The sequence below is a fragment of the Aythya marila genome (assembly GCF_965140915.1).
Source record: "Aythya marila genome assembly, chromosome: 3".
NCBI classification, from domain to species: domain Eukaryota; kingdom Metazoa; phylum Chordata; class Aves; order Anseriformes; family Anatidae; genus Aythya; species Aythya marila.
The window spans coordinates 16,178,212-16,205,296 of NC_139044.1; the positions used below are offsets into that span (position 1 = coordinate 16,178,212).

A 27,085-nucleotide genomic window follows, 5' to 3' on the forward strand; every position below is an offset into this window, starting at 1 on the left:
GAAGAATATGTCCTGATGTATGAGCCTGTATGAAAGTCAAATATTTCTGTGCACTGTGAATACTGCTTTTAGGAGTACTGAAAGACAGACCGAAAAATCTTCCCAACACTCACACTCTTCTGTTTGAGCAAGTGCTTGAATTTTAAGAAAAGCTGAACCAGGTTAACCTCCACCATGACAGCAGAGCTCCAGAGCACAAACACATCATGTAACCCTCAGCACACATCATGCCACACCTTAAGTGTGAAGTGAAAGCTTAACACTTTTGATGAATTTGCAATTGAAGGGTTACTCTTCTGGACTACAGACAAGAAGACTAAAATTCTCTTCACGTTTTCCTGCTGGAAATAAATGGCAGATCAAATTCATTTAGACATACCTGCATTAGTTTATCATAGTTTAATTTGTCCTTTACTGGTCAAATTTTGCTTTCAGATACGTACTGTTCCCCATCATGCTAGATATATACACATGCATTGCAAACCAAGATCATTCCAGCAACTTCAGGTCTTCCAAAACATTCTTGAAACACTGAGCTATTCTTAAACTGCATTTGCAACATCTGACCTGATGAAGCCTGCAAAACACGATGAAAAGTGTGTGGCAACTGCAAGGTGAACCGTGAAGAATGCTGGCTATGTCTGAAGAAGCCTTCTGTTGCTTTAGACTGCATCACCTTGGTTTCCCAAAGCTGCAGAGAGAATATTAAGGTCAGCAGACATCAACTTCAAAAATCAAACCACATCTAACATGATAATCAAGTATTCCTAGCTCTTCCACAGGTAAATTGATTCTATCCAATAAGCATGGCTACACTCACTACTAGACCTCCAGCATCCAATATAACGTTCACAGAATACTTGTAATTCTAAGTTAGGGCTAAAGTTTACATGTTTTAGATGGCCAAGAAACAGACAAGTATGTCATCTCCAAAGATAAATATGCATGCATACACATTTTATTAATGCAATGGAAACCAACAAACCTGCTTCAAGTCTTTCAAAACCTGTTCATCTACACCCTCTTCAGTAAAGAGTTCCCGAACACCTTCAATCACATCTTCAATAACGGACTTGTAGAGTTTAAGCTATATGTAAATTTAAAAAATTAAACATTTTCAAGTTAAGATGAGTATTAAGGCATTTGAAATGATAACATACAAGTCTAATGTGGCTGCATAAACTACTACTACAAACTGAACAATGCAGACCAAGCTGTGTAATACACTAAATACTGTCAAATGCAAAGGTCTGCAAGTCTACCAGATACACAAGTCCAGTCATTCCCTTAAATCTGTAGAACTAATAAGACATTCATGGAAAAAAATACTGGATTTGAGCCTCAAATTAATGACTTCTGTGGGCTACAGAAATGCTTAAGAAATCCTAGAAATGTTAGAAAAAGCAATCGCTGTGGTGTATTTTGAAACCTAGTATGTTTGGAGTGCTGGTTTAAAATTGACATTTACTGCTCAGTATCATTCTAGAACCCAGCATCATAACCTCTATCTTGAGGAGCAACTAATAGTACAAGCTACTAAAAATGAGATGTGCCAGTTTTATCAGAAGCATAACATAAGCAACCTGAAAAAAAAAAAAAAATCCCTTTGTGACAATAGTCTGATGCCAATATAGTAGTTTAGCTGTGGAAATTATAATCCTACATAATATATACATGTATATCATTCATCTTATATTACAACAGGACTCTAACACAACATTTTATTAGTTCATCCATGTAAGTGGATCCTCGTTCTCCACTCAGATCCAGACAACAGATACAACCACACACCAGCTTCAAGATTTACCCACTCATATCAAAAAGGAGGATAACAAGCTTTTAGCAATATAAGGCTTACTAACCATGACTATCATCACCACCAGAACAGCCTACTAATAAAAGGTGAAAGATGAAGCTTATTAGGAAACCTTGGAAGCTAGGACACCAGGATTTTAACTTCCATTTTTCTAATTTAACAACAAATAAACGTTTTACTGCTGTACAGTTGTTCTACACTGCAGGCAATAACCATCCTTTTCAAAGTTATTAAGTAGTAGCACATTATGCTTTTTGTGAAAAGCAATCAGCACAATTTTAGCTACTCTAAAATGACCTTAAGTTTGACTTCTTACAGGAGCTTAGAGATCTCCAGGAGCTTCCCCTGCCCACTTCAGGGCTGCAGGAACAGGGAGAAAAAAGGAGATTTGTCCCACTACAAAAAGATGCTGACTAGCCTGTATGTCAAAGGCTTGGCCTTCACTGTTAATGCAAAAGAGCAGAACTTAAACCACTTTGCTTTCAACAGGCCTATTCCTCTCCCCAAGATGTCCAAGGAGTTTTGTATTAAGCACAGCCGTACAGCAAGGACAAGCATTTATTACACCATATACTGAGTTAAAAACCCTACAAAACAACCGTAAAATCCGAATTAGCAAAGAATAAACAGGAGCACGGGCCCCGGGGGCAGCCCCTCCTCTCCCCCGGCCGGGAGCAGCCATTGCTCCGGCCCCTGCCCAGCCCCGTCCCGTTCCCCTGCTCAGATCCGGCCCCGGCCCCCGCCGCGAGCCCTCACCACGAGGCTGCCGTGAGCCATGGCGGCGGCTGCCCGCGGCCCGCCCGCACGCCTTAAGGCGCCGTTGCCATGGCGGCGCGGCCCGGGGGCGGCGGGCCCGGGCCGGAGGCGGGCCGAGGGGTTGGGGGCCTTGGGGTAAAATTGCAGTTCTGGGAGGCTGTGACACATGATGGTTGTTTATCAGGCCTCTTGGAAGGGTGGGTGGGGAGGGTTCTGTGGGTTGAGGTTGATAGTCTCAACATTATGACTCATGGAATCATTAAGGTTGGAAGAGACCTACAAGATACCTGGTCCAGCCATCATCCTACTACCATTAAACCGTGTCTGTAGGCACCGCGTCCAACCTTTCCTTAAACACTCCCAGGGACGGTGACACCACCACCTCCCTGGTCAACCCATCCCAATGCCCGACTGCTCTTTCTGAGAAGAAATGTCTCCTCGTTCCCAACCTGAACCCTGGTGCAACTTGAGGCCATTCCCTCTAGTCCTATCACTGGTTATCTGTGAGAAGAGGCTGAGCCCCAGCTCCCCACAGCTTCCTTTCATGTAGTTGCAGAGAGCAATAAGGTCTCCCCTGAGCCTCTTCTCCAGACCAAACACCCCCAGCTCCCTCAGCCGCTCCTCACAGGACTTATATTCCAGGCCCTTCACCAGCTTCATAGCCCTTCTCTGGACACACTCCTGGGCCTCGAGATGTCCTTCTTGTAGTGAGGGGTCCAAAGCTGAACATGGTACTCGAGGTGTAGCCTTACCAGAGTAGAATACAAGGGTTGCTTCACTTATCTAAAAAAAAAAAAAAAAAAAAAAAAAAAAAAACACATTGTGTTTTGCTAATGTGTTGAGAAGGAAAAATAAATGAATCCCTGATCCAATTATTAATACAGAGGAAGAGTCGAACTTTTTTTTTTATTGAAGATGAAGTTGTTGGAAGGTTATCATGCTATGGAACCTGTGAAAAATCATTTGGAAAATTTAAAACCTCTTGTTTCCATCCCATTTAAAACTGGTCTCCTTACGCTTGATCTTGTACTGCCAGTGTCACTCCCAGCCCACTGCATCGCCCAGCCATAGGGCCTCAGCAGGGCTTTGTGAACGACAAACATTCATCTGGAATGGACCACAAACCTGTCGAAAAAGAGTGACCTTGATGATCCAGGTAGGCAGGTTAATTCCCCCCTGAAACATACATAACGCTTTTGTTTTATTTCTTTGAAATAATTAGTAAGCTTCCACAAAATTCTTCAACTGGAAATTTCCCTTTTTCAGAAAGTACAGATCCTGTGGGCAATATTCAGATTGCATAATTGGTGGTCTCTGAGTAATGTGCAACTAAGAGCTCTAAAGGAACTATATGTCTAGTAGGAACTTGGTGATCTCAAGAGAAAAGGTGATGTGGACCATTAGCTGAAGCACGAACACAAAAGCACCCAAGAGCCTAAGGCTTTTGTCTAAACCCTTTTTGGTGGCCTAAAGCAGGTCACCTTGCTGCTCTGTCTCCATTTCCTTGCCTGCAAAAAGTGATGCTATTGTAAGATTGCTCCATAGCCTGATGAAACATGTTATAGAAAAGCTACAAACTTATTATTCAGAGCACAAACCGGAAAAGAAAATGTATTAAAAACCCCATGATTGCCCCTGCTCCCATTGTGCTCCTTTTTTCCTCCTTGTGCCTGAAACGCACTGTGAATGGCCACACTGGGACACAGCTGAGTATTGGTTACAAAACCCAAGTTTCTTCTTTAAGTTCCAGAGGCCGAAGAGGGATCATCCCCTGTGCAAAGTACAGGGCAAATGAGGCACCCAGTTTGGACCCTGAGCACTACCACAACCTTAAACAGTCTGAAACCTCAGGTTTTGTACGTGGAGGAAAAGCGACTTTGTCCTGAGAACAGAAAGGAAGGGAACTACAGTTGCCCTTGTAATGCAAATATATACCTAGGAAAGCTGCTTGGAAAAGCATATTACCTTGCTGTAAAACTGGGAAGTCATTCTTACCTCATAAACAGGGAGATAGCTGAAGCTTCCAGTTAAGTAGCAGCAATCTGGTACAACTACACGAATTATTGCTTACATTTGCAGCAATCTGCTCATATGTTAATACAGAGATTTACCAATTTAGCAGTTACTCATCTGGAAAAATGTTCTTTATTATCATATATGTAGGAGAATATATATTCTGGCCTTTATATGCCTTCCATCTATACATACATCAGTGTTCTTCTGATTCTGAGAACCTAGAAGTATCTTTTTTTCTTTTTCCTTCTTCTATTTTTAGGTTGCTATGTAGATACAGTGCTGTCTGACTTGTGAAGAGAAGACTCACCCTTTAAGCATTAGATTTTAAGGCTAGCTTACACAACCAGAAGAATGAAAAGATTTTAATGAAAATACTGACAGACCCTTAATTTTATAGCTAGACTAATACCTACAACTACAGGAAAAAAAAAAAAAAAAAAAAAAAAGCAACATCCATAATCATATTGTAAGTTGTATTCTTGCAAGTGAGACAAAGAACAAATGCAATTTGCTATTGAAGTAATTTTGCTCAGTAACAAAAATATTTAATGACACTGTCTAGATCATGAATTAAGTGACAATTACATATTCAGCTGTTCTGTGTGCCCTGCATCACCACACGAAAAAGGCAAGCCATGCTGCTTTGCTCATAGAGTAATTTAAATAACAGTATGTATTTTTAAAGTGCATCATTCATCTGAAACTATCTGGGATAGTGCATAACAGGATATTCATCTGATCAGTCCTGTCGTGTTTAAAGAAATAGCAGGGAGAACTTGCAGCCTTTAGGATCTCACTGGGCACTGCAGGTTGCAGATGGTGATCCTGCAGCTGGCTGCAACTTATTCATGAGACAGATAAGCCTGATACATAGCCATCTATCTGCCAGCATACTGTCCAGCAATCTTTGGAAAGGTAGAAAAATGCAAAAAAAGCATACATAAATGAGTTCCCTGCTATCTATGACCCCTCATTTATCAGGGAGTAACAAAGTTCCTTGACATTGGAACAATTTGTACAGCTAACTTCAAAAAGAGAGTGAGTTTGTGGAGCTTGATACCAAAGGACTTCTCAGCTATCTCAGATAGAGGTCAGGTTACTTTGGGTATATCAGCATGGACATTTACAGCAAATGAGCTTCATCCTGCACTTCAGTTTGACTGTGTCTCTGTATTTGTATGTACCCAAGACATCCCACCAGTGCAAGGCACCGTGGCCGTACCCTGTGTGTTGTAAATCGTAACTTTAATATTGTTGCTGAATACCAAAGCACAGCTATCGCTTAGGAGAAAGTAAAAACTGGAGATGGGAATACAGCTTTCCAAGATGCACAGGAAGGTTGCACTTTTGCTAACCAAGGCACTTAGGCTTTTATCTGAGGTCTGTCAGCAACTTTATATAATTTCTTTTAGAAATTGCTAAAGAAGGTGTCTTTTCACTCGGTATGTCAATTGAACAAGCATAAAAAAGCCTGGTTACTTACATCTTGAAATTAAATTTCCTCTGAAAAACAAAAAATACAAAAAATCTGTTAATAGCAATACTTACTACCTTTGATATTGGTGATCTTAACATAGGATCAGTGTCCTGCAACATAAAGTGCAAACCTATCGTGATTTTCATGCTTACAGATTTTGTTAGCATTTAACCCTACTTTTAAGAGAAGAAACACGCCGACTGTCTTCATGAAGCTCGCAAATGGCAGTCAGGAACAGTATCCAGGTTCCATCCATCTCACTTCAGCTTCTAATCTAGGTCTCCCCATTGCAGTTTCTTTAACAGCTCACAAGTGTTTTAGAAGTCAGGCTATCAAAAACATTAGTATGCTGTTCAGACACTCTTGATTTTTCAGGGTTGTGTCAGCATTTGGGGTAGTGCTGCTTAAGGGCACCTCAAGCATTCATTTACTGGACAGGTTTTAATTTGTAATTATTTATACTCCTCTTGGTACATGATGTCTGGAGAAGATTTATTTTCAGATGATGAACCTTTATTAATCATTTAAAAAAAAAAAAAAATACAACTTTCAAATGCCTTACCTCTAGAAACAGTCCTCAGCAAACTCAGATGCTTGGTAGTGAATGCCCTCTCCTGTTAAAATCTAGTATTGCTGCTGTAGAGGAACATAACCACAGGTCTATACAATTCTTTCTTAAGGCATTATTTTACAACTACCATCTTGCCCTTCTTTCCAAGTAAATTTAATCACTCTTAGAAGGAAGTGGTTGCAGGATCTGGGCAGTCCCCATGCAAATGCCTCGACATGGTCAGACCTGTAATTTCATTTAAAAGCTATTCCCCGTAACACACTGCCTTTGTGTTCAGCTGTTGATTCTTATATATATGGCACTGTGGTATCATAACCAATTTTATAAACTGTGATTTAGTTATAAGCTCCATAATTTCTTTTGGAGTTCTCAGACAGATAACACTGGGACACGTTTAACAAATGGACCTCTCCCATTTATCATGTGGGACTCTTGTTTTCTCAGATGCCTTTCCTTTTTACCTGATTTAAGCCACTTCATCAGAGGAATTGTAGAAAAAGCTCTCCCTTAGTTCAATTTAATGACAAAATTTCATAACATAGGGGAGCTTAACAAGGGCTCTGACCTGTACAAACTGCTGTATAAAAAAGCACTACCAATGGATTGAATACACTGAATAGTTCTGTACAACTCCACTCCTTGATACACCCAGAGATTTTTGTAGCATGATTAAGCCTAATTAAGGATGAAATAAACCTTGCCTCTCCTAAATATTCAATCTCTTTCCTCTGTCCCCAAATCAAAGCTCCAGTCCTGCTCCTGGGCTCCCCAGCTCAACTCTCCTTTGCCTAAGAGATGAGCAGGATGAAGAGGCACTACCTACACACCTGTTCAGAACCACACGGAGTCAGGGGGCAGTGGGATGCTGTAGGTGGAGGTGCCTGGAACATTATTTCTCCTTATCTGAATCAGCTGCTGGGAGTTTTTAGAGTCGAGCAGATGGTTCCTCAACAGTTTTAATCCAGCAGTTGCGCAGATGATTGCTGAAATCCAGCAGCTTGAGTGCGATGTTCACTAAGGGAAGAGCAGCATGTTTTGCTCAAGCCCAATTTGCTGTGTCTAACTTTGCATTTAATAATTTGGAGAGGGATAAGTCCGAGCAACCAGAGAAGCCCCTTTTTACCGACAGCCTTTTTTTTTTTTTTTTTTTTTATTTATTTTTTTTTTTAACAACACCAACAAAATCAGTCAGGCACATGAATTAGAAACAGGTGGATCAAGCACAGAGTGGAAGTAAGGTTTTCTTAAGTGTTGCCTAATCGATACCAAGTCAACTCCACTGAAGAATGGCAGAATATGAGGATTAAGTCACACTGCCGTGTCAAATCTTGGAAGCATTTATGTGAGGACCCATTGCTCAATGATCATTTTCTTGGGCTTCCCTTCCAGAGCAAACATGGTTGGGTTCCTGCTCTCCTAATACTTGACTATATGCATCATGTCACTTTTTTTTCCCTCCTCCTCCAAACTCTGCTTCTGAGTAGATCTACTTGGAGTGATGCAAGCGTTGCACGTCCCCTTTAACAGTATTAACTACATAATCAGCAGCAAAAAATAATCAGTAACTAGTTCTCATGGATACATGGAAACACTTTTCATTTGCATGCTATGACTTTCCACAAAGGGGGCTAAAATAAACTTTTGGTTTTTTGCTTGAGGCAGTGGATTGCTCCCTCCATTTCTGATCTCTTCTAAACTTTGGTGTCAGTATTTACAATTATGAGGTAAAATTGACTCAACATTACAGATGAATAGAGAAAAGAAGGTCCCACATTAGAGAGCAGTCCAACAAGGTTACAACAGTAGCATACCTCTGTATATCATCAGGATGATACCGAAGTTCCTGCTTTTAATCTTGCATGTTCAGCTTTCTATGACCAGCACTATTTAAGGCTAGAGGAGATGTCCCCCATTCATACACACAGTAGAATTATTTTTTGTAATAAACCGCAATATTGGTGGTACAAGATCAACCAGTTAATTACAGTAAATGTAAGATGAGCTTGATATTTTTTTAATGAGAGGACAAGAAACTGCTAGTTTGAAATACAATTTTATTTTTCTAATCAATATGTAATCTACAAAGTGTTATTACAAGATCATCAGCATGATCTGTTTATATTTATACAGACAAAAATAAAATATTTTCCATTAAGAATAACAGCACTGCTTCAGAGTTATCAAAATTACAGCTAAGAATTACTAACTGCAGCAGTTAATTACTGTGTTTAGTCAACAAAAAGAAAAATAAATGTAAAAATGATGTGGACACCAGTACGGCAGCTAAGAAGCCTGTCAAGTAAAATAAATGCAGCTAAATGCAACATGTGAACACACATTTTCCAATGCAGAGTACTTCTGGACAACTACTATGGAGTCTGGAAAAAAGCAAGGAGCATAAGGATGACCATGGCTTGGCATCACGTTCAGTGGAGTGCACCATCACCCTCATTTCTCGAGAGCTGCTGCACAAAGGCAGCCAGAGCATTGTTCCCAGTCACTGCAAGGCTTCAGCTCTGACACCCAGTAACATCTCCTGTCCTCACTTTTGTGCTCTCTTATGGTTGCAATAAGCAAACATTGAAGATTGCTTATTTACTAGCATCAAGAATCTTCTACAGTGTGTTTTTTTTTTCCTGCCCGTTATAACTATTCCTTTCTTCTTTTTTTCCCCCCTCTCCTTTATTCTTAGAGGCTTTGATGCAGATCCCATTTTGTCAGTTAAAAGACTTCCATTGACTTCAGTGGGTGTTTGAATCCAAAATTACATCAAATACAATTTACCTACACTAACACAACTAGTCTAAGAAAGATTAATGCAAAGAAAGTTTGTCAGTTTGAGCAAATACAATGCTTTGTAAATAAACACTTTGAAAATAGCCGTTCTCATTGATTTACACTTAAAATTTCACACACACCAACTGTGCTTCCTTTGTGAAGGAAAATACAGATATCTAAATACTGCCCTGCAGTAAATGTTAGCGAAGTGTCAGCATCTTAAGTGACCTAAGCATTTGGAAGACTTTCAGTGAGTGCAGGTGCTGGCTGTGGACATGCAGAGAACAGACGTGTGAAACCTGGTTCCTCGCATGATGCCAACGTACCTCATGGGCTATTTAAAGCCCCAGTCCTTCTGCCAGCTGGACACCAAGCACACATTTTAGCAACTGTTCCTCATCTCCCAGAATACAGTGAGATGTCTTACTGCCCAGATTTCTAAAGAATAAAAACCAGCATGTTTACTCACTATCACCTGCTATAGTGTTCACAGAAAATGTTAGCAAATAAGTCAAACACAAAGAATATTCATTCAATTGGCTATACTCAATGGCATCAGAGAATGCAGAAGAAATATTATAACGGGGAAGCCAGGGTGTTTCTGCTTCAGCAGGTTGCAGTAGAATAGGAAGTTAGAATTGATGAGGGGAAGTCAGACAATCCAAACTTTCTTTCATTAAAGTGCCTCGTATTTTTAAATATTCTGACAGCAAGGTATACAAACAGCAGTTTGAAACTGAACAGGGTAATTATTCAGCCCTAGGCTTCGCTAATTGTCAGGTTTAAATTGAAAGTTATGCATTAAACAGAGCAGCTTTCTTCCAATACAGGAGTATTTCTGTGGAATGGATTCCCTGTGATCCTGATCCACTTCTTATTAACATAACGGAGTCTGGCAAGCCTCAGATGGAGATCCAAGATTGTGCTACACAGACAAAGTTGTAGCTTGATCTTTTTATGTTAACGAGTTCAGCAAGGCTGAATGATCATTTGCGCCACACCAGATACAATACAGACTCACTACCAAGAAAGATGAATTAAAACGTTGCTTTACAGCTCTAGTATAACCGCGGATTTAAGTGCATTGCAGAGCTCTGCCGCGATGCCAAGGATGAACATTTTGCCCTACTATGCACTGTGCCACTCAGTTCAGCTGAGAAGTAAACAACCTGAAATGGAATGTGAATAAAAACAAACCAAACATGACTTGAAGGTGCTAATGGCTACTAAAGTCAGAACAGGGATGGAAGATGCAACATCTGAGACATATTTGGATACCTACAGTACTCAAATGCTTGCTTAGATTTATGATAATATAATCTGCTAATAAAAAGGATATATAGAGAAGACAAAATACCATAATAGTCTATTTGGGGCTTTGGCAGTGTAATACCCATAAAAAGCTGCCCCCAGGACTTACTATAGAATCTATTACGCATTTCATTCTCAGCTTCCAAATGGGTGGAAAAGTTTATTGTGGTGAACTATGTTCATATTATGGCCTTCTGTTTCCTCAGACTGGTAATTTTCTCAGTACATATCCCACATTTTTCTACTTTGGGGGAATAACATTTATCTGTATTTTTACACAGTGCTCACATAAACAGTTACAAGCTGTGGCAAAATATAAAGTGAGACATACTGTATTACTGTATTTTTATTCTTCAATAATTTCAGTTTGAAGTAAGGATAATTTTAGGAAAACTACAGGAAAAAAATTATCACAAGTATTTTTTTAATTTATCAGATTTTTTAGCGGAGCTGGAATTACAGCCTGCATAAAATGACTAAGGGGATAATGGCTACATGGAAATGCTAAAAAGACTTCCTAAATTACAATAATAGGAAGTTAACACATTAATATAGGGTTAGTAGCTACCTGCTCAAGTGTCACATTTTCACTTCCCTTGCCATAGTCTATTCCTGCATTGCTTCCCCCAAAAAATGCCATTAGAGCCAGCAGCATAACAAAAATACCTCACTTTCCATGCATGAAAAAATGCCCTCTGTCTTGGAAGTTCTTCAAAGCAGCAATGCAGCAGCTTCTGCAGTTTCCAAACCAACATCTGGACCCTAAATCCTAAAGACACAATCAGTAGCAACTCACCATTTTTTCAGCCTGTGGGCTGGTGTAAATTTTCAAAGCTTCACCAAATGAAATTGGAGTGGACCGATTTACGCTTGCTGAGAATATGCCCCCTCACTTGCTGCAACAATGGGGAAAAGAAAAAAAAAAAAAAAGCCTGATGCTGGCACAAACATTTTAATCACATCTGCCATATGTTTTTTTTTGCCCAAGAGATTACTTCAAATGAACCTATAAAAGTGCTGGGGAGGAAACACTCACTGCCACAGAAAAGTGAGGAATATTATTGCTGAGGAACTTTTCCCATTTTACCAATGAAATCACTCAGTTTATAACTCATTAGTTGAGGCTCTCATAGAGAATAATATTACAACTTGTTTTGCTCACATAAATTGAGGAGAACAAAAACACGAGGGACAGGTTTTCAAATGCCACTAAAAAAAAAAAAAATGTAATTGGTCCTGCTGGAACCTACACATATGCTGGTGTGCACATAAGTGCTCTGGCAATTTTTATTGCTGAGCATTGTATGTTCAAGTGACATGAACTCTTTGAGCAGAGTCGTTAGGTTTCAATATGGACTATGAGATCATTCCCTTGTCAGAGATATGCAACAGGAAAAAAAATACATGTATTACAATCAGTCAAGTAAGTGCTCACATCCTGCAAACCTTTACAAGCAGACCTTGCTCATCCTGTTTTTCCCATGACGGGAACCTGACTTGAACACAAGCCAATCAAGTGAGTGCTGATTTGCAGCAACAAACCCAAAAGCACTTAAAAATGTATTTGATGACCTAGTTTAGGATAAACACGATCAATGCGCTTTTTCTAACAATAGAATTTCCAATGTGAATTGATTCCTACTAATATCACAGTGATGATGCCCGCTGTCTTCTTTCACTGCATTAAGCAGTTGCCAGCCTTATCTGGATCTTCTCCATCAAGCCTAATCCACTTCTTTTCAATTTCAACCTGTAGTTAGACAACAAAAAACAGGTAGAATTAGCGAACAACGGGGGGCACTAGAAGTGTGATTTGCAGCAATGGCACAAGTAAGAGCTTTGACACAGAAGCAAAACATTTCCAGACTGAACAGATTTCAAAAGCACTACTCCCAAATATAGCTCACCGAGGAAAAATAAGGCTGCATTTGTCTTTCAGCATCATCTTTGATGAGACAAGGAATTATTTTTTAATGATTCTTTTGCTTGAAGTCATTATCATAAGCACATGCAAGATACAGTTAGAATACAAAGCAGATTTGTTTTGTAAATACTGTATGGAGGGACTGGGGTAGGGGAAGAGAAGGAAAAAATTGGAAAAACAGCCCCGGATACCTGGCAATTGTAAAAAGCTTTCTGAATCACATGTTTCTGTGGCTGCACATCACTCTCTAAGCCCAGTGACTTGACTTCTGTTCCTGATGCACAGGTATCGTGAATGACAAACTGTACAGTAGCAAACGGGTACCAGTCAGAAGGTATTTCCTGGTCTGATCCAAGCTCGAGTTTGTAAGACAGACTGTGTGGATGATCTGAACCTTGGAAAAGATAAAACACAACACACACACACAAAATCAGTTAATTATTTTTTCCTTGTTCATAACGCATGGTTAGTCTGCTGGCAGAAGACCATAGCTCTCTCTCTTATTAATGCATAGCTGTTACATAGTACAACATCATTCTATCATCTTTTGCTACTTCAGCACACTTTTCACAATGACTGTAGTTCTACAAATTAATTTACAAGTGATTTACTAGATCCTCTCAGCTTCTGATTAAGAAAAGAGTAGTACAAATGTAGGGAAATGGCTGCTAAATCCAGACTATTAGGAAAGAATCTCATTTTTCACTTCAGAATACATTTCTTACTTTACTGTTACAGAAAAATAAAAACTGGAAGACCCAGCTCAGCCAAGAGAAAGATGCCTCCCTATGTACAACCACCAGCCTTTTCCAGGGCTCTCTGCTGTTGGAATTTTCCTGGGGTGTTCCTTTCAAGAGCTAGCACTGTAATAAATGCTGTTACATGAGAGTCTGCCTACAGCAGGAAGATAAAGGTACAGCTCAGACCGCAGCTCAAACAAGGTATGTCCCAGCAGCCACGATACAGGCTAGCTGGATTCCCTTCCTAGCTTTGCTTCTGCTTTGGGAAAAGAACACACCCTGCTTCTTCTAAAAGAAAATACTGCTGAAGTAACTGCCCTGTTACAATGTGGAAATGGCATGGAAAATCATTTCTCCTTCACCTGGCCCACCATGAACACCAGGGTGAAACGCCCGCCTTCCGAGGGAACCAAGGTCAGCAGGATCACTTTGCATGAAAGCAGTATAATAGAACGGAAAGTACCCTTTCTATCATATCTGCATCTCCAAATTCTTCTAGGCAAAAAGTAGCAATTTCCTGTTTCCCCCCCTCTCCAGGATTTTAAGCATCAGCATAAACAACTAACTACCATTTGGCTGTAAGCAGAGAAAAACAGAAAAGGGATTGGCCATATTTTGCTGAAGGCAAGCCTGGCAGTATGTATTTTTTATCCATTATATTGAATGGCATCTCAAAGCTCAGGCAAAAGCGTCCCATTCTTGCTTCTCTGGTGGCAGGAATCAATTTTGTATCAAAATGAAGAAAATACTGAAGACGGAGCTAACACACACCAAGCTTTATCTATCCCATAGGAATCATCCATATAACATTCCATATTCAAATGCTCACAGGCATTTGGCAAGACAAAAAATAATAGTAATAAAAAAGTCCTTCCATAAGAAGTAGCTGAACCTGCAGCAGTTCCCTACAGCAGCAACATCATCTCCAGTGCTCCTAGGAGTCTTGGGCTGGGCACATCCCCTTGCACGGCAGGTGGAAGCTACATATGCAGCATCATCTTGTCTTAGTTTCCCCCACAACCTGCCTCAAAGCCTGCCCAAGCCAGGCCATTTGCAATTTTAGGAAGTCGTGTATATTTGCTTGCTTTCGATGGACAGAGTTCTGTCAAATATATCAGTCCCTGAGTTCACCAGAACAAAGTTTAATTCAATACTGCCCTCCAGATTTCATCCCAAATCTGGAGGGAAGTCAACAGGTCCCCAACAATCCAGGGTTAAAGAGCACAAAATTAATATTTGTCTTAAACATACTCGTTATATTAATAATACTTTAGTAGTCAATAAAAAAAACAACCTTTTTTTTTTTTTTTTAATTAGAAATCTCATCTCTCTTCCTTCCTTTGTTCAATAAGTTAAAATTTGACTGCCTGGAAGAAAACGTGAGGAACGGGGAAAAAGGAACAAGAAATCTCCTCTGGATTGTCAGCCACTGAACTTCAGATGGTGTGGGGGGGGACAGAATCTCTAACTCTTTTTCTCCTCCACATATAACAACAATAATCAACAATTTAAGAGATATTTGCTGACTTCTACTGTTTTTCTCTCTGTCAGTTCACCCAAAGCCACACAAACACAGCCGCATTGTTACAGCCACCACTCCAGACAAGACTGTGTCTGCCACTGGACAAGTGCATTCCTGCACTGTCTGGACTCTCTAAGTGGCTGGTTTACAGGCATCCACTGCAGGCTTGCTTCCAGCATATACAGCATTCAGTCCTTATCCTAAGTGTTTCTTCTCTCTGTACCTATTTTTAATGTTGAGAGATCTGAAGCAGATTTCAGAAAATAATCCTATATACACAGCAGATGTTATCTTGCACCATGGGAGAGCATCAGCCACAGGCTATGAAATCCCCCAGCTTTCTTTACGAAAGTGTGCGTCACACTGCATGGGCAGCAACTCAACCCTAGGCAAAATAGCAGCAGTTGTAACACCACGATGGCACACGGGAAGAAGAGGGTTTCTCTCAGCCTCTAGGGCTATGGCTGACAAGGATCTGAGGAGAAAGGATTCATCCAGCAGCGTCTTGTTTGGAGTCCATTCGTGGTAGACACAAAAGGGTGTATATCTAGGGACTTTTGGAGATCAAATTCAGCATCTTCCTGCTGCGGGAGGGAGGCTTATGAAGAAATGAGCAGTGATGGGAATTGTTTGGAAAAGTATTTTGTCTTCCAAGAATGGGAAACCACAAAATTGCTTGGCATTCTCCTGGACAGCTCTCTGATGGTAAATGTCTCATGGCAAGATGCCCACTTGATCCCAGATGAAGGCATAAATGGGCCTTTATTCATGGCCTGCTGCTAGCGGGTCTGTTAGACATGGCATAGTTACGGCTCAGGTACCACCTAACACTTCAAAAGCCCTCTGGGCTTATATTCCAGCTAACATACACTGTGAGAGGCAGAGCATTCAATGTCTCAGTGTTGGGATCTGGTAAGTTCTGGACCCTTTCTTTCCCCTAGGAGGTAGCCTGTAAGAGCAGAGGTGATAGTTCTGGGATCTGGATAAGGCTACTGCCCAGGGTCCTCTGGAGCAGCCTCCCCTGGACCCTTTTAGCTACCCCCAAAACACAGAGCTCCTCCCAGCCCACCCACCTCCTGCACAAGATCACTGCCAGAGGCACTCACCACTTAGCTTGCAAAACAGTTCCTCTGCCCACCACAGGGCCACAGTGGGAGAGCATGTAGCGACCCCTTCCCACCAGCTGTCAGACATGATTACCCAACACTTCAAGAGACGGCAAGCATTGCCTTAGTTTTCTCCTAAAACCAGCTAGTGTTTGTCACCTCTGCTCCACAAAACTATTGTTTGCTAGCCTTGTGCTACAGTGGAGTTAGAAGAAAGAGAGGTTGCGTGTGTAAGACCTTTTTTCCAAAACAACCAACCAACATCAACAACAAAACCAGCAATGCTGAATAAGTGAGTTGCTGGCCAGGACCAAAGAAAATGCAGAAAGACGAGTTGGCTACAGCAGGTACAGCAGGCAGGGTGTACGTCTTTATGGTTACCCAGTGAAAGCTAAGACATCAGCTTTATTGTTAGCATATTATTCAGACACAAGGCTAGCTAGCTGTCCAAATCTACCCTTTCAGGCATCGTGGAGACACTGACCATCTGGCCTGATGGACTGAATCACTCCTGAAAGGTAACTGGACAATTTGGGGAGATAATTGAGTTTTTAATGGCTAGCTTAGGAGACAGAAAACCTGAGTCTGAGGTGTCTAGGCAACTTGTTACAACTTCTTGGAATTGAGACACCAAAGTCTTTTCCTATTTTAAATGTGACGATCTGGCAAACCCAAAAATGTTCTAAATTCTTGCTCCCTTCCTTTCAAGAACAAACAAAAAACCCCACCATGCTATGAAATGAGATTCAAACCATCACCTCGCATTCAGATAGCACTTCACAAAAAAATTAATAACCTAACTTTGCTGCCTTTACTCACACCATTTAGCACTCAATCACCCGTATGAGTAGCATTCAAGCAACCTTACCTGAGGTGGCATTGCAGGAAACACCACAGGGCGCAAATTTACACAGCAAGAGATTAGAACATCGTGATTACAAGACTAACATCCCCCCGGCTCCCCAGGCAGCACACATGCAGAGCTTCTCCAGTGCAAAGACTGGAGACAATACTGTGCTGAAATCATTATATATGGAAGCGTAGAACATTTTAAGTCCTTATTTCACAAAGTGTATGCTCGCACAATTTGCAGAAACTTCATTTGAGCAAATCTTCAAACTCCAAGCCTTTTAAACTTTTTTTTTTAATTAATACTAACACTCAGGCTCCAAACTCTCCATTTATGTATCTGAATGAGCACAGACAGCTTTTAAAAATCTGGCGTATCTCACAGCTGACATAGACTTGGCATGGCCAGCACTCTTCCAAGGAAGTAATTTAATAGAACCCAGTGGATACTAACATATTTCAATGTCTATAAACAATAGATAACCTTTTCTTCCCCACTCCCTCCCCTTATTTTTTTCTAAGCCTTGAATAGAGGCTTTTTGAAAGCAAAAACCTCAGCATATTTTTTCCTCCTTCCAATAGAAGTATTATGAATGCATACATATTTCTATTGGTTTGACTGTCTTAAGATTTTTGCCACAACTCAGGACAGTTTTATTTTTGAAAGCTTAAATGCATGCAGAATATTCGGCTAAAGGCTTTAAAAATTGACCAGGCAGTAATTCTGCTGAAATGTTTCCTCCAACACATGAGCATTTCAAGGATATAGGTGATTTTTCAGATATCAGCCAGAGGAATTAATCAACCATCAGAAGTTTAAGCTAATGTAGAATGCCACCAAAAAAAAAAAAAAAATAGTAGTTGCTCTTACTTTCAGAGAACATAAGTCTGGTGCCATGCTCAGGGTTTGGGGTTTTATGCTCTCGGATGCACCTCGCCAGGTGGGGCAAGAGTGTTCTGGGTAGCAAGCTGGCTGGGCTTACTATGCAAAAATAACTATAAGGGATTCTATAGGTACATTGGTCAGAAAAAAAAAAAAAGTCCAAGGAGATGTTACCCCACTGTTAAATGAGAAGGTGACATTGACAGTGGGATCGAGGGTACCCTCAGCAAGTTTGCAGATGATACCAAGCTGAGTGGTGTTATCTGCATACACCAGAAGGAAGGGACACCATCCAAAGAGACCTGGACAAGCTTGAGAACTGGGCCCATAATGAGGTTCATCAAGTCCAAGTGCAAGGTGCTGCAGCTGGCTGAGGGCAATCCCAGACATGAGTACAGGCTGGGAGAAGAACTCATTGAGAGCAGCCCTGCAGAGAAGCACTTGAGGGTTCTGGAGAATAAAAAGCTCAACATGAGCCAGCAGTGAGCACTTGCAGCCTGGAAGGCCAACTGCACCCTGGGTCCAGAGGAGGGCCATAAAGATGTTTAGAGGGCTGGAGCACCTCTCCTATGAAGAGAAGCTCAGAGAGCTGGGGGATGTTTGGCATGGAGAAGAGAAGGCTCCAGGGAGACCTCATTGCAGCCATTCAGTACTTAAAGAGCAAAAAAAAATATTAAAAGCAACCCACATAGACAGTCCCATGAGAAAGCACACGCCCGCCATCGCTTCTGGCTCAGCTTCCAGCCTTGCATTAGTCCAGCCACTGATGCTGTGTCTCTTCTGTCCCCACCACTGAGCAGAACGTGAGATACCAAAGTAACAAGCAGCATGCAAAGTGGAGGGCTCTTCTCTAAATAACCAACAATTTGTGGGGACCCAGGAAAAAACATATGGCATTAAAGTAATCCACAGGAGGTTTTGTTTGCTTTTTGTGGGTGTGGGTGTGTTTAATTGCTTTGAATGCAGTCTCACCTGCTCACACATTTAGCTGTCACAAGTAGTGAGTGGACATATCAGATTAGTACTAGCATACCTGAAACCAGGAATTCAAAGACTGAATCTCTTCTGGACATTTTAAAGTGGTAGTTAGACCAGATAGTCAGGATGTTACAAGCCTAGCCCAAGCTATTTGTAAATCCTACACACCTACTGCCTTTTTAAAAGTACAGATTTTGCAGATGTTTTAGGCAAATACTTCAATAGATGCCCTTGTCTTACACAGATCCCCGAAGTCTCATATACTTAAAATGCCTATCCAAGAAAAGCATCAGGTGCCTTCACCCTACAGAACTTAAGTCAGAATGAGACTTCTGTCAAGAACTTGCATGCCTTCAGAAAAGGATGATGTGGCCTGAAAACAGGAATTTTACAACCATGTATTTGTATTTCCCTGCCCCCCAAAATTGTCTTTCCCTCAATTAATATAAACCAACTATTTTGCTTAGACAAAAATTAACAATTCCCACGTGCATGACTACAAACTTAACTGGCTTTACCGCAGCAAGTATCTAGAGAGTTATTAGCACCAGAGAAAAACAGCAATAAAGTGGGAGGCATTTTTGGCAGTGCAGTTATTGCCATGACCATACCATCTCAATACACAAACCCATAAAGAGGCAGTAGATAACAGCCTTTGCAGCAGCACAGTCAAGTTGCTACAAGTTTGACCACAGCACCTTCTAGTTATAGATCATACCCACCATTTTTCAAAAGATGATAGAAATCCAGGACACAACGGTTCCAGTACCACCTTTTCTATCAACTGTATGACACTGAGTGAACAAATCATTTCATCTACCTGCATTTGCTTCCCATCCCTGCACTGTCCAGCACAAACCTCATGTGAAACCTTTATGTGAAGCATAAACCCTCCCATCTGTTTTTTTACTATAGGCTTGAGGTTTACTCCAAACGATGAGATCCACTTCCACACTACTGCACCCTTAAGATTTGTGACAGTAATACATCTGCCTTCACTGAATTGGGAAAATGCCCTTGGAAAAAAAAAAGAAAAAAAAAAAAAAGGCTATTTTTTTCAGAAAGGTTAGTCCAGCTTCCACCAATACAGACAGAAATCAGAAGTACTGAAGCTGATGGAGGCTCAGAAGCATAAAAACAGGGCAAAATCCTGAGAAGACATGCACCCAAACCCATCGATTTATAGCGCAAATTATTTACTTGAGTTTTTATCTGGAAGCCTGTCTATCTTCCACACAACAGCCCTGTAGGCACTTTCATATTTGGCTGTTCCAACCGAGACTTGTATTACGGGATCAGATTCAATCTCATGTAAAGAACCAAGGCATGCTCTTCTATTCATTTTTGCTTTTAGGGACTTCTGCCTTTGGAGGTTCATGGTCCAAAATGCTTTGATCCACTGAACAGGAACTGGAAAGCGTATCATAACATTTTCACAGTATTTCACAGAGGGTAAACGTGTTGTAGCTGAAGACATATTTATAAAAGCCTGAAGTTCTACATATGCCCCCTGAACCACTACTGCAGCCTTCACAGAAAACGGAAGGTCTTCTCCATGGTACTGTGTCCTGAAACGCATTAGCTCCAGCCTATAGGCATCAGGGGGTGTAAACTTAATAATTCGCAATTGCTCAAATTCCTGCGTTTTGACACAGCTATGGAAATAGGAATCAAGAATATTGATCCATTTCTTCTCCACATCCTTCTCAAAGTAATGCTCATCCCTCTTCTGGAGTTCCAGGTCATTCAGAGTTAGAAAGCAGTCAGTACTTCCATTCACAAAACACAAACAATAAACATGTGTGATGACAGCACTTTCTACAAGTTTTCCTTCTGCTTTAGTGACCTTCCCCCAGAAGTTATCTACTATTTCCAGAGTCATTTCTTGTTCTTCATAATTTCTCCTTTGCCTGGAAATGGTAGGAAGCTTCATAAGCTCTTCCTCAACTGTTACAATGAAATCAGTGAAGTCATTATAATCCGTGGTTCCTAACTTTAACATCTGCTCAACCTCCTGCTCATGGATCACTTCTACTTTGGGATGGTACTTCCTTTTTTCGGTGTAAGAAACACACTCGATCTTCACGGTGTGGATTTTTCCTGAAACATTATAGCTCTCTAGTTTGGGTTCAGATAGCTTACAGTGTGGCTGCAGCTGGAATTCTCTGAAAGGTTTCTCGAGGCCCTTTTCATAGTACATCTGCAACACGCCTCCAGCTAGAACCCTCAGGTAAATAGGGCCCCATTGCCGAGACGACATCATGTTCTTCTTTTCAGGAATGCGCAGCATGAACGGCCACCCATCAACTTTCCGGCTCCTGAACAGGCCGTGAGGAACAGCTGGAGATTGCTTGTGCCACGCGTGAGCACTGGAGATGGGAAGGCTTCCCACAGTGTCCGAGCCATCAGCCTGCAGGTGTTCAAGCCTCTCACAGATGTAGCTGAAGGAGCCCTGGTTAAGGCTCTTCTGGTCATGGTAAAACTCTTTTTCTTTAGAATGACAAATGCCTTTGTTAATCGCTTTGTCCTTCCTGCACGTGTTAACATTAGCTGGTGATGTGCTGAGTGAGCATCCGTCCTTCCAAAAGGGACTGGCAAAGCCACAGTCACTCTGGAAATGGGGGAAGCGCCCCAGTGTCAACGATTCTCCTGACTTGTCACAGCCTCCTTGCAGATCAGGGTTTCCCTCATCTGTTGATCTGGGGAGTGAAGCCTTAACTGGATCGTCATTAGTCAAAGGAAAGCTGCTGGATTTCTGCAAGGCGAGGGAAGAGCAAACCCCAGGTGATGGAAGGTTAACATTTGATGGCCATTCAGGAATAGGATACAGGATATGAATCCCTGGGTTCTGGATGCATGGACTGCCTGGGTAGTCTCTGGTTGGCGTGGTCAGTGGAGAGTTACTGGGGGGCCCAGGGCTTAGGTAGAAGTCAACTACAGGAGACGAGAGTGGAGTGCTGCCTGTAGAAGATGATCGACTTGAAGATTCATACACGTTAGAAAGATTGAGTTTAAGGCCATTTGCTTTACAACTGCTGTGAGTATCAACCAATTTCTGAGGTGACTGGAAGAGTGGCTCATCATCGAAGGTAACCCAATTGGTTGGATTTGAAGAACACATCTTGTAGGAGAGAGCACTTGCAGCTATATCACCCTCAAAGCATCTATAAAGAAAGAACAGACACGATCAGAAATCAATTCCATTGTAAGACAAAACCAAGAAACCCAACCCTTACAATACTCAAACCACACAAAACTTAAAACTTGCATGTAGTTTACAGATCATACAGAATCACAGTGTTTTAGGTTGGAAGGGACCTTAAAGATCATCTAGTTCCAACCCCTCCCATTGGCAGGGATGCCACCCACTAGACCAGGTCGGCCAAAGTGGCCTTGAACACTTCCAGGGATGAGGCATCCATAGTTTCTCCAGCCAACCTGGCCTGATGCTTTATCACCCTCACAGTAAGGAATTTCTTTTATCTAACCTAAAGTTACCCTCTTTTAGTTTAAAACTGTTACTCAGTTAAATGTATTTTGTGTGTTACATGTCTCTGTTCTCTTCAAAGACCTCTGACTTAAGCTCTCAGAGATCAGACACGTCACAGTAAAGTTAGAGGAGGGGTGGAATGGCTTATAAACAAGCAAGAGCTAGCTATAAGGATGAGCAATACACCCCTGTTGAAGGGTAGACTATAATCCGGAGGAGATACAAGCTGTTGAAGCACAAGTCAAAGCCAAGTAAGTAACAACATATGCATCTGCCAAGCACTGAATTGGCTGGTGGCCTGGAAAAAGCACCAGGCTTCAAACGAATTAATACACTTATCAAACAGAGCGGCTTTGGTGAATTGCACAGCTAGATGTCCTCTGAGCAAGACTGTAACCAGTAAATAATTGTCTTGCTTTTGTTGTTCTAAACCATGCACTGAGATGTGAGATGAGCACTAAATGCTCATTGTATCCTTATGCAAGATGTGTCATCCACAAAGTTTTTCCTCCCCACTGCTCCCGACTAACGCAGAAGTGAGAAATAAATTGCTGTTGACTGCAGAGGAATCCAGTACAATGAAGCACCACAGGACCTACATAAACATCGTTTATCTGAAAAACAGTATTCTTATTGTGCCAGAGTGTGTTCACATTTGCCGGAAAGCACGAGGAAGGCAGAGTTCATGTGCACAAAACCACCTGCATGCATATTACTCTGTTAATTACAGCTAGATAACAATAACCTAGAGCCATCCTCCTTCATGCTCAAGCAGCCATAGTCAGGCCATTTCTTAATTGCACAGCAAGGATGTAGGCATATAATCGTGTAACCACAAAAGCCATTCCTCATCTGCAGCGTTTAGGGAACAGTCTGTTTCTAGAGATGACAAACTTCAGCCAAGTGGAATCTTATCCTACGAGTCATTATTTTTCAAAACTTCTCCCTTATTTCTTGGCGGGCTTATAGCCTTTAAGAAAGCATCACGAACTGACACAAGACACTCACCCCACTGCTGAACAAACAAGGGCTTGGCATGGACCCTTTGGTCCTTCATTATTTTTCTGAACTCTCAACCTTTTTGTTCAGGAAAAATATTTGCACTATGCTAGTTATTTTATAAGCATTCTCCTCTCCACTTAAAGAGAGAAGGAGAAAATGAGCAAACAAGTTACAAAGGACAATCACAGCTCAGACACACAACTACTACTGTACCCCTTCGCCCACTCAGTCACTTCATTAAAATCAAGTGCAGCAGTGGGGAGAAAAATCAAAGCTCCTTGGTCTCATATTTGGTCATCATTTTTTCCTCCTATTTCACAGCCTTCTCCTCCGTCCCCTCTGCAGCATTTATTGTCGGCTTTTGCAAGCAGGAAGTTTCAATGTTTTCAGGCTCACTCCATCCCCATCTGGCATTTATGAAAGATAAGTGACTGCCAGCCAGAGAAAAAAACATTGAGGGCGAAAAACCACTCTGAGCAAGGAGAGTGAGAGACCTTCTGGCTGCCTGGGCTCCGTGGATGTAGCTGAAAGGAAGTGACGGTGCACTCAGGAGCCTGACAAAGCACAGCCTTCCTGTCCCACTGCTGCTAAACTGAAGAGGCAAATAACAAAAACTTGAGATCGTGCAAAAGAAGAAGAAAATATAAAACAGAAACATTTGCAAACCATGTTTACAGGAAAAAAAATATGCATTTTCTAGTGCATTTCCCTTTCACATTACAAATTAAGTTTTTCAGTGCCCTTTATTATTTCCAGATGTTGAACTATTTTTTTCCAGCCTCTGTTGCTATTCAGCCTTTTTAAAATGTGATACTGCAGATTATTCAGCATGTTTTTTTCTGTAACAAAACACTCATAAAGATGTTTGAAATGTAACTGCCATATACTTAACCTCAGTCGATAAATGTCTACGAAGGGAAACACTTTGGCAGATGGAGCTCTCACCTGCAGTTACAATATCATTCACGTACCTGTCAAAAAGTGCAGCTTTCACCTTTTATTACTTGCTCAGAAATGTATTAAAAAAATAAAAAAAAAAAAAGATACTGATATTAAAAACAAACAAAGAAAAAACACAGGCAAGAAGCAAGTGTTGAAATAGGTAGCAATTCCACTGCTAGTGCTCACTGATTACTGAAAGCAATTTCTGGGAGTGGAGAAAAAAATCATACAGATCTTTAAAAGCTATTTTTGTAATGTCATGCTAATATGATGAAATGCACCCTCTCCTCTGTTACAGACAGCACCATTCATCTAGTACTTAAAAGAAAAACACACGTTTATAGTCTTACCTACTTCATGTAGTTTGTTCTCAGATGCTTTTACATCTGTATGACACAATAAATTAATCCTGTCTCTCAAGTCCTCTTTTGTTCTAAAAAGTGCTTCAAATTCCTTCTTAAGAATTAGCGCATTCTTCCTTTAAAAGGCATTAAAATCAGGCTGTAAAATAGATGTGGTTTGGCTCCAAAAAGCTCCCTAGGGACCCATGTAAGCATAACCCAGATATTTTAGGTAACAGGAAAACGATACAAGATGCCATTGATCTTTGTGACCACGTACACTATGCAGCCCCTAACATCTAAATTACAAGCACGTGTGGTATCTCCTTCAGATATGTGACAGGAAATACCATTTTTTAGCATATTAAAATCATAAACAAAAAGCTGGCTGAAATACCAGCTGATGTTAAATTTGACTGCAGCGAACCCAAGAGCTGCGACTCATCTCAACCCATTGTGTTCTGCCTGAAAACAATCTTTGCATTTAGCAAATTAACTCAGTCCTTCAGTATTTAATGAACAGAAGTTGCAGCTGTAACTTCTTCATTTTGATACCTCGAGGATGTAAGCAAGAGGATTCCTACCCTATTATTGAGAGATTTTATAGGCTGCAGCAATTACCAGGTCCTTTGCTGCTTCTAAAATCCCAGATCAAATCTGCTGCTAAAATACAGCTTCTGTGCCTTGTGGGGGGATGCTGCTCTCTGTTCCTGCAGCAAAAGGGTAATAACAACTAACTTGCTCCAAGATGCAATTGAAGGTATCGACTGTGGTATTTTTAATCCAGATACGCCTTGCTCCTCAGCTAGATGACGATGGTGATATCCTCCCGTTGCGTCTCCACCACCCCGATGGAGCAGCTTCTCATCACCTCCTACAGCAGGGTAGAACCAGCATGTGAGCTGGTGCTGTCTGCAGCCCTGCACATCACAGTACCCAGACCGCCTGGGTTGTCTGCAGGATGAAAAAAATTGGGGGTCACGTAGCTGCTAGGGAACCCCCTGAGCATCTCAGCCCCAAGGTCTTCCCAGCTTCTGACACCAGGTAAATCCTTCAAGCACATCCCTGTGGATTTAAACACAAAGGGATGGTTGCAGGACAGTCTCCATCACAGCATAGCTCCCACAATGGCAACTCACAGCTTTCACATGTTTGCACAAGGATTGTCTCCTGGTTTTATGTTTGTTTGTTTTTCCTTATTTTTCTTTTAAAAATATTGAAGAGGAATGGGGTCAGTTAACAGGGAATAACAGGGAAACAACTTGCTTTTGCAAACATATAGTAAGTGAAGTAACTTTTAATAGAGTGTACTCATATTCCAAAGTACACAGAGAAGCATAATTACATAGATACATTCATTATCACCTCTTTATCTCCAGAGACTATTGCAGCTTCAAAAGCATTAGCCTATACAGTCTTTAAATAACTTCTCTTTGTAACGCCTGAGCACATCTCTCAGTCATGCTACTTCCATGGCAGGATCTTACTAGGCAGGTGTCAACATCACACATTAGTTCAAAAAAAAAAAAAAAAAAAAAAAAAAAAAAGCAGATTTAGCAATGCACATATACCTAGACACACACAGTGTAACAAAACACTTAAACAAACCCTTCAAAACCAGCTGAACTCTTGGCACAAGCTGCTCCGTTTGTGGACAACACCTGGCAGTTTTATTTCTGCCCTGCCAGAGGGGCTATGGCCCCCATACGTTAGCGCACGTAAACAGTATTTCCAGGAAGCACATCAGCCACTCTCCACATGCTCTCTAGAAACCTAATGCAAAACTCCCCATACTATGCATGCCGCAGTAAAGCTGTCCCATAATGACACCATATGAGTTGTTACTGTTTATTGTATAAATATGCAGACGATTCTTAAAGCATTTTACCATAAAGCGTAATGGTTTCACAGGGAAGTACAAATTCTCTGCAGTTTAAGCAATAAAGCACATATGGTGTATAAAATAACCTAAACATTTGTAAGTCCTTGTAATATCCAAGTAAAATATGGCAAATGTATCTCTCAGTTTTACAGCCATATTCCTTTATCACCATATAGTTTATTACTTAACTACACAAAGAAAAAAAATGAAGAACACCTTCTATGTAAAACATTGCTTGATTTATGCTGATTTGCCTCAAATTTTATTTTGAGACTACATATGGCTGCACTTTTATTTAACTCTGCTCTACGTCTCCTAGACAGAGAAAAAAATCTCAGATCTGTACTTCGGAAATAAACACAAGTAAATGACAAAACTGACTGTGAAAAATTGGCTTTCGTTTGTGTTTTGGATATATACGTGAAGTCTTCCACTGCATCACTCATTTCGTTACTTTTAGAAAATAAGTCATTGGCCTAAGAGTGAAAAATACACAGACTTCAAAGCATAATGTGAATTTGTATTTATAACGTTGGCTCCGCAGAGCATGGGCGCAGCTGGGGGAAGGTGTTCATGGGGGCTTCCAGACTCCTTGCACCAGGAGCACAACCTCCATGCAAGGCAGGAGTAACTCACTCTGTCCTGAGTCACGCACAGCTGACAGATACAGCAGCTGATACTGCACACACAAGAGTGAAAAA

At 41.1% G+C, this 27,085-nt stretch overlaps 1 protein-coding gene across 1 annotated transcript in view; it reads right to left on the reverse strand.

Moving 5' to 3' along the window:
* The window catches only part of LOC309877082 (stonin-1-like), a 39,519-nt gene that overhangs the window by 8,735 nt on the left and 3,699 nt on the right, over nucleotides 1-27,085 (reverse strand). Inside the window, exons 2-7 of the mRNA XM_082758164.1 lie at nucleotides 19,928-21,891; nucleotides 12,841-13,043; nucleotides 12,425-12,475; nucleotides 2,573-2,701; nucleotides 986-1,087; nucleotides 568-691 (exon numbers count right to left, since the gene is read on the reverse strand). Coding sequence (XP_082614290.1) covers nucleotides 568-691; nucleotides 986-1,087; nucleotides 2,573-2,701; nucleotides 12,425-12,475; nucleotides 12,841-13,043; nucleotides 19,928-21,891 — 2,573 coding nt within the window. The remainder of the gene's footprint in view (nucleotides 1-567; nucleotides 692-985; nucleotides 1,088-2,572; nucleotides 2,702-12,424; nucleotides 12,476-12,840; nucleotides 13,044-19,927; nucleotides 21,892-27,085) is intronic.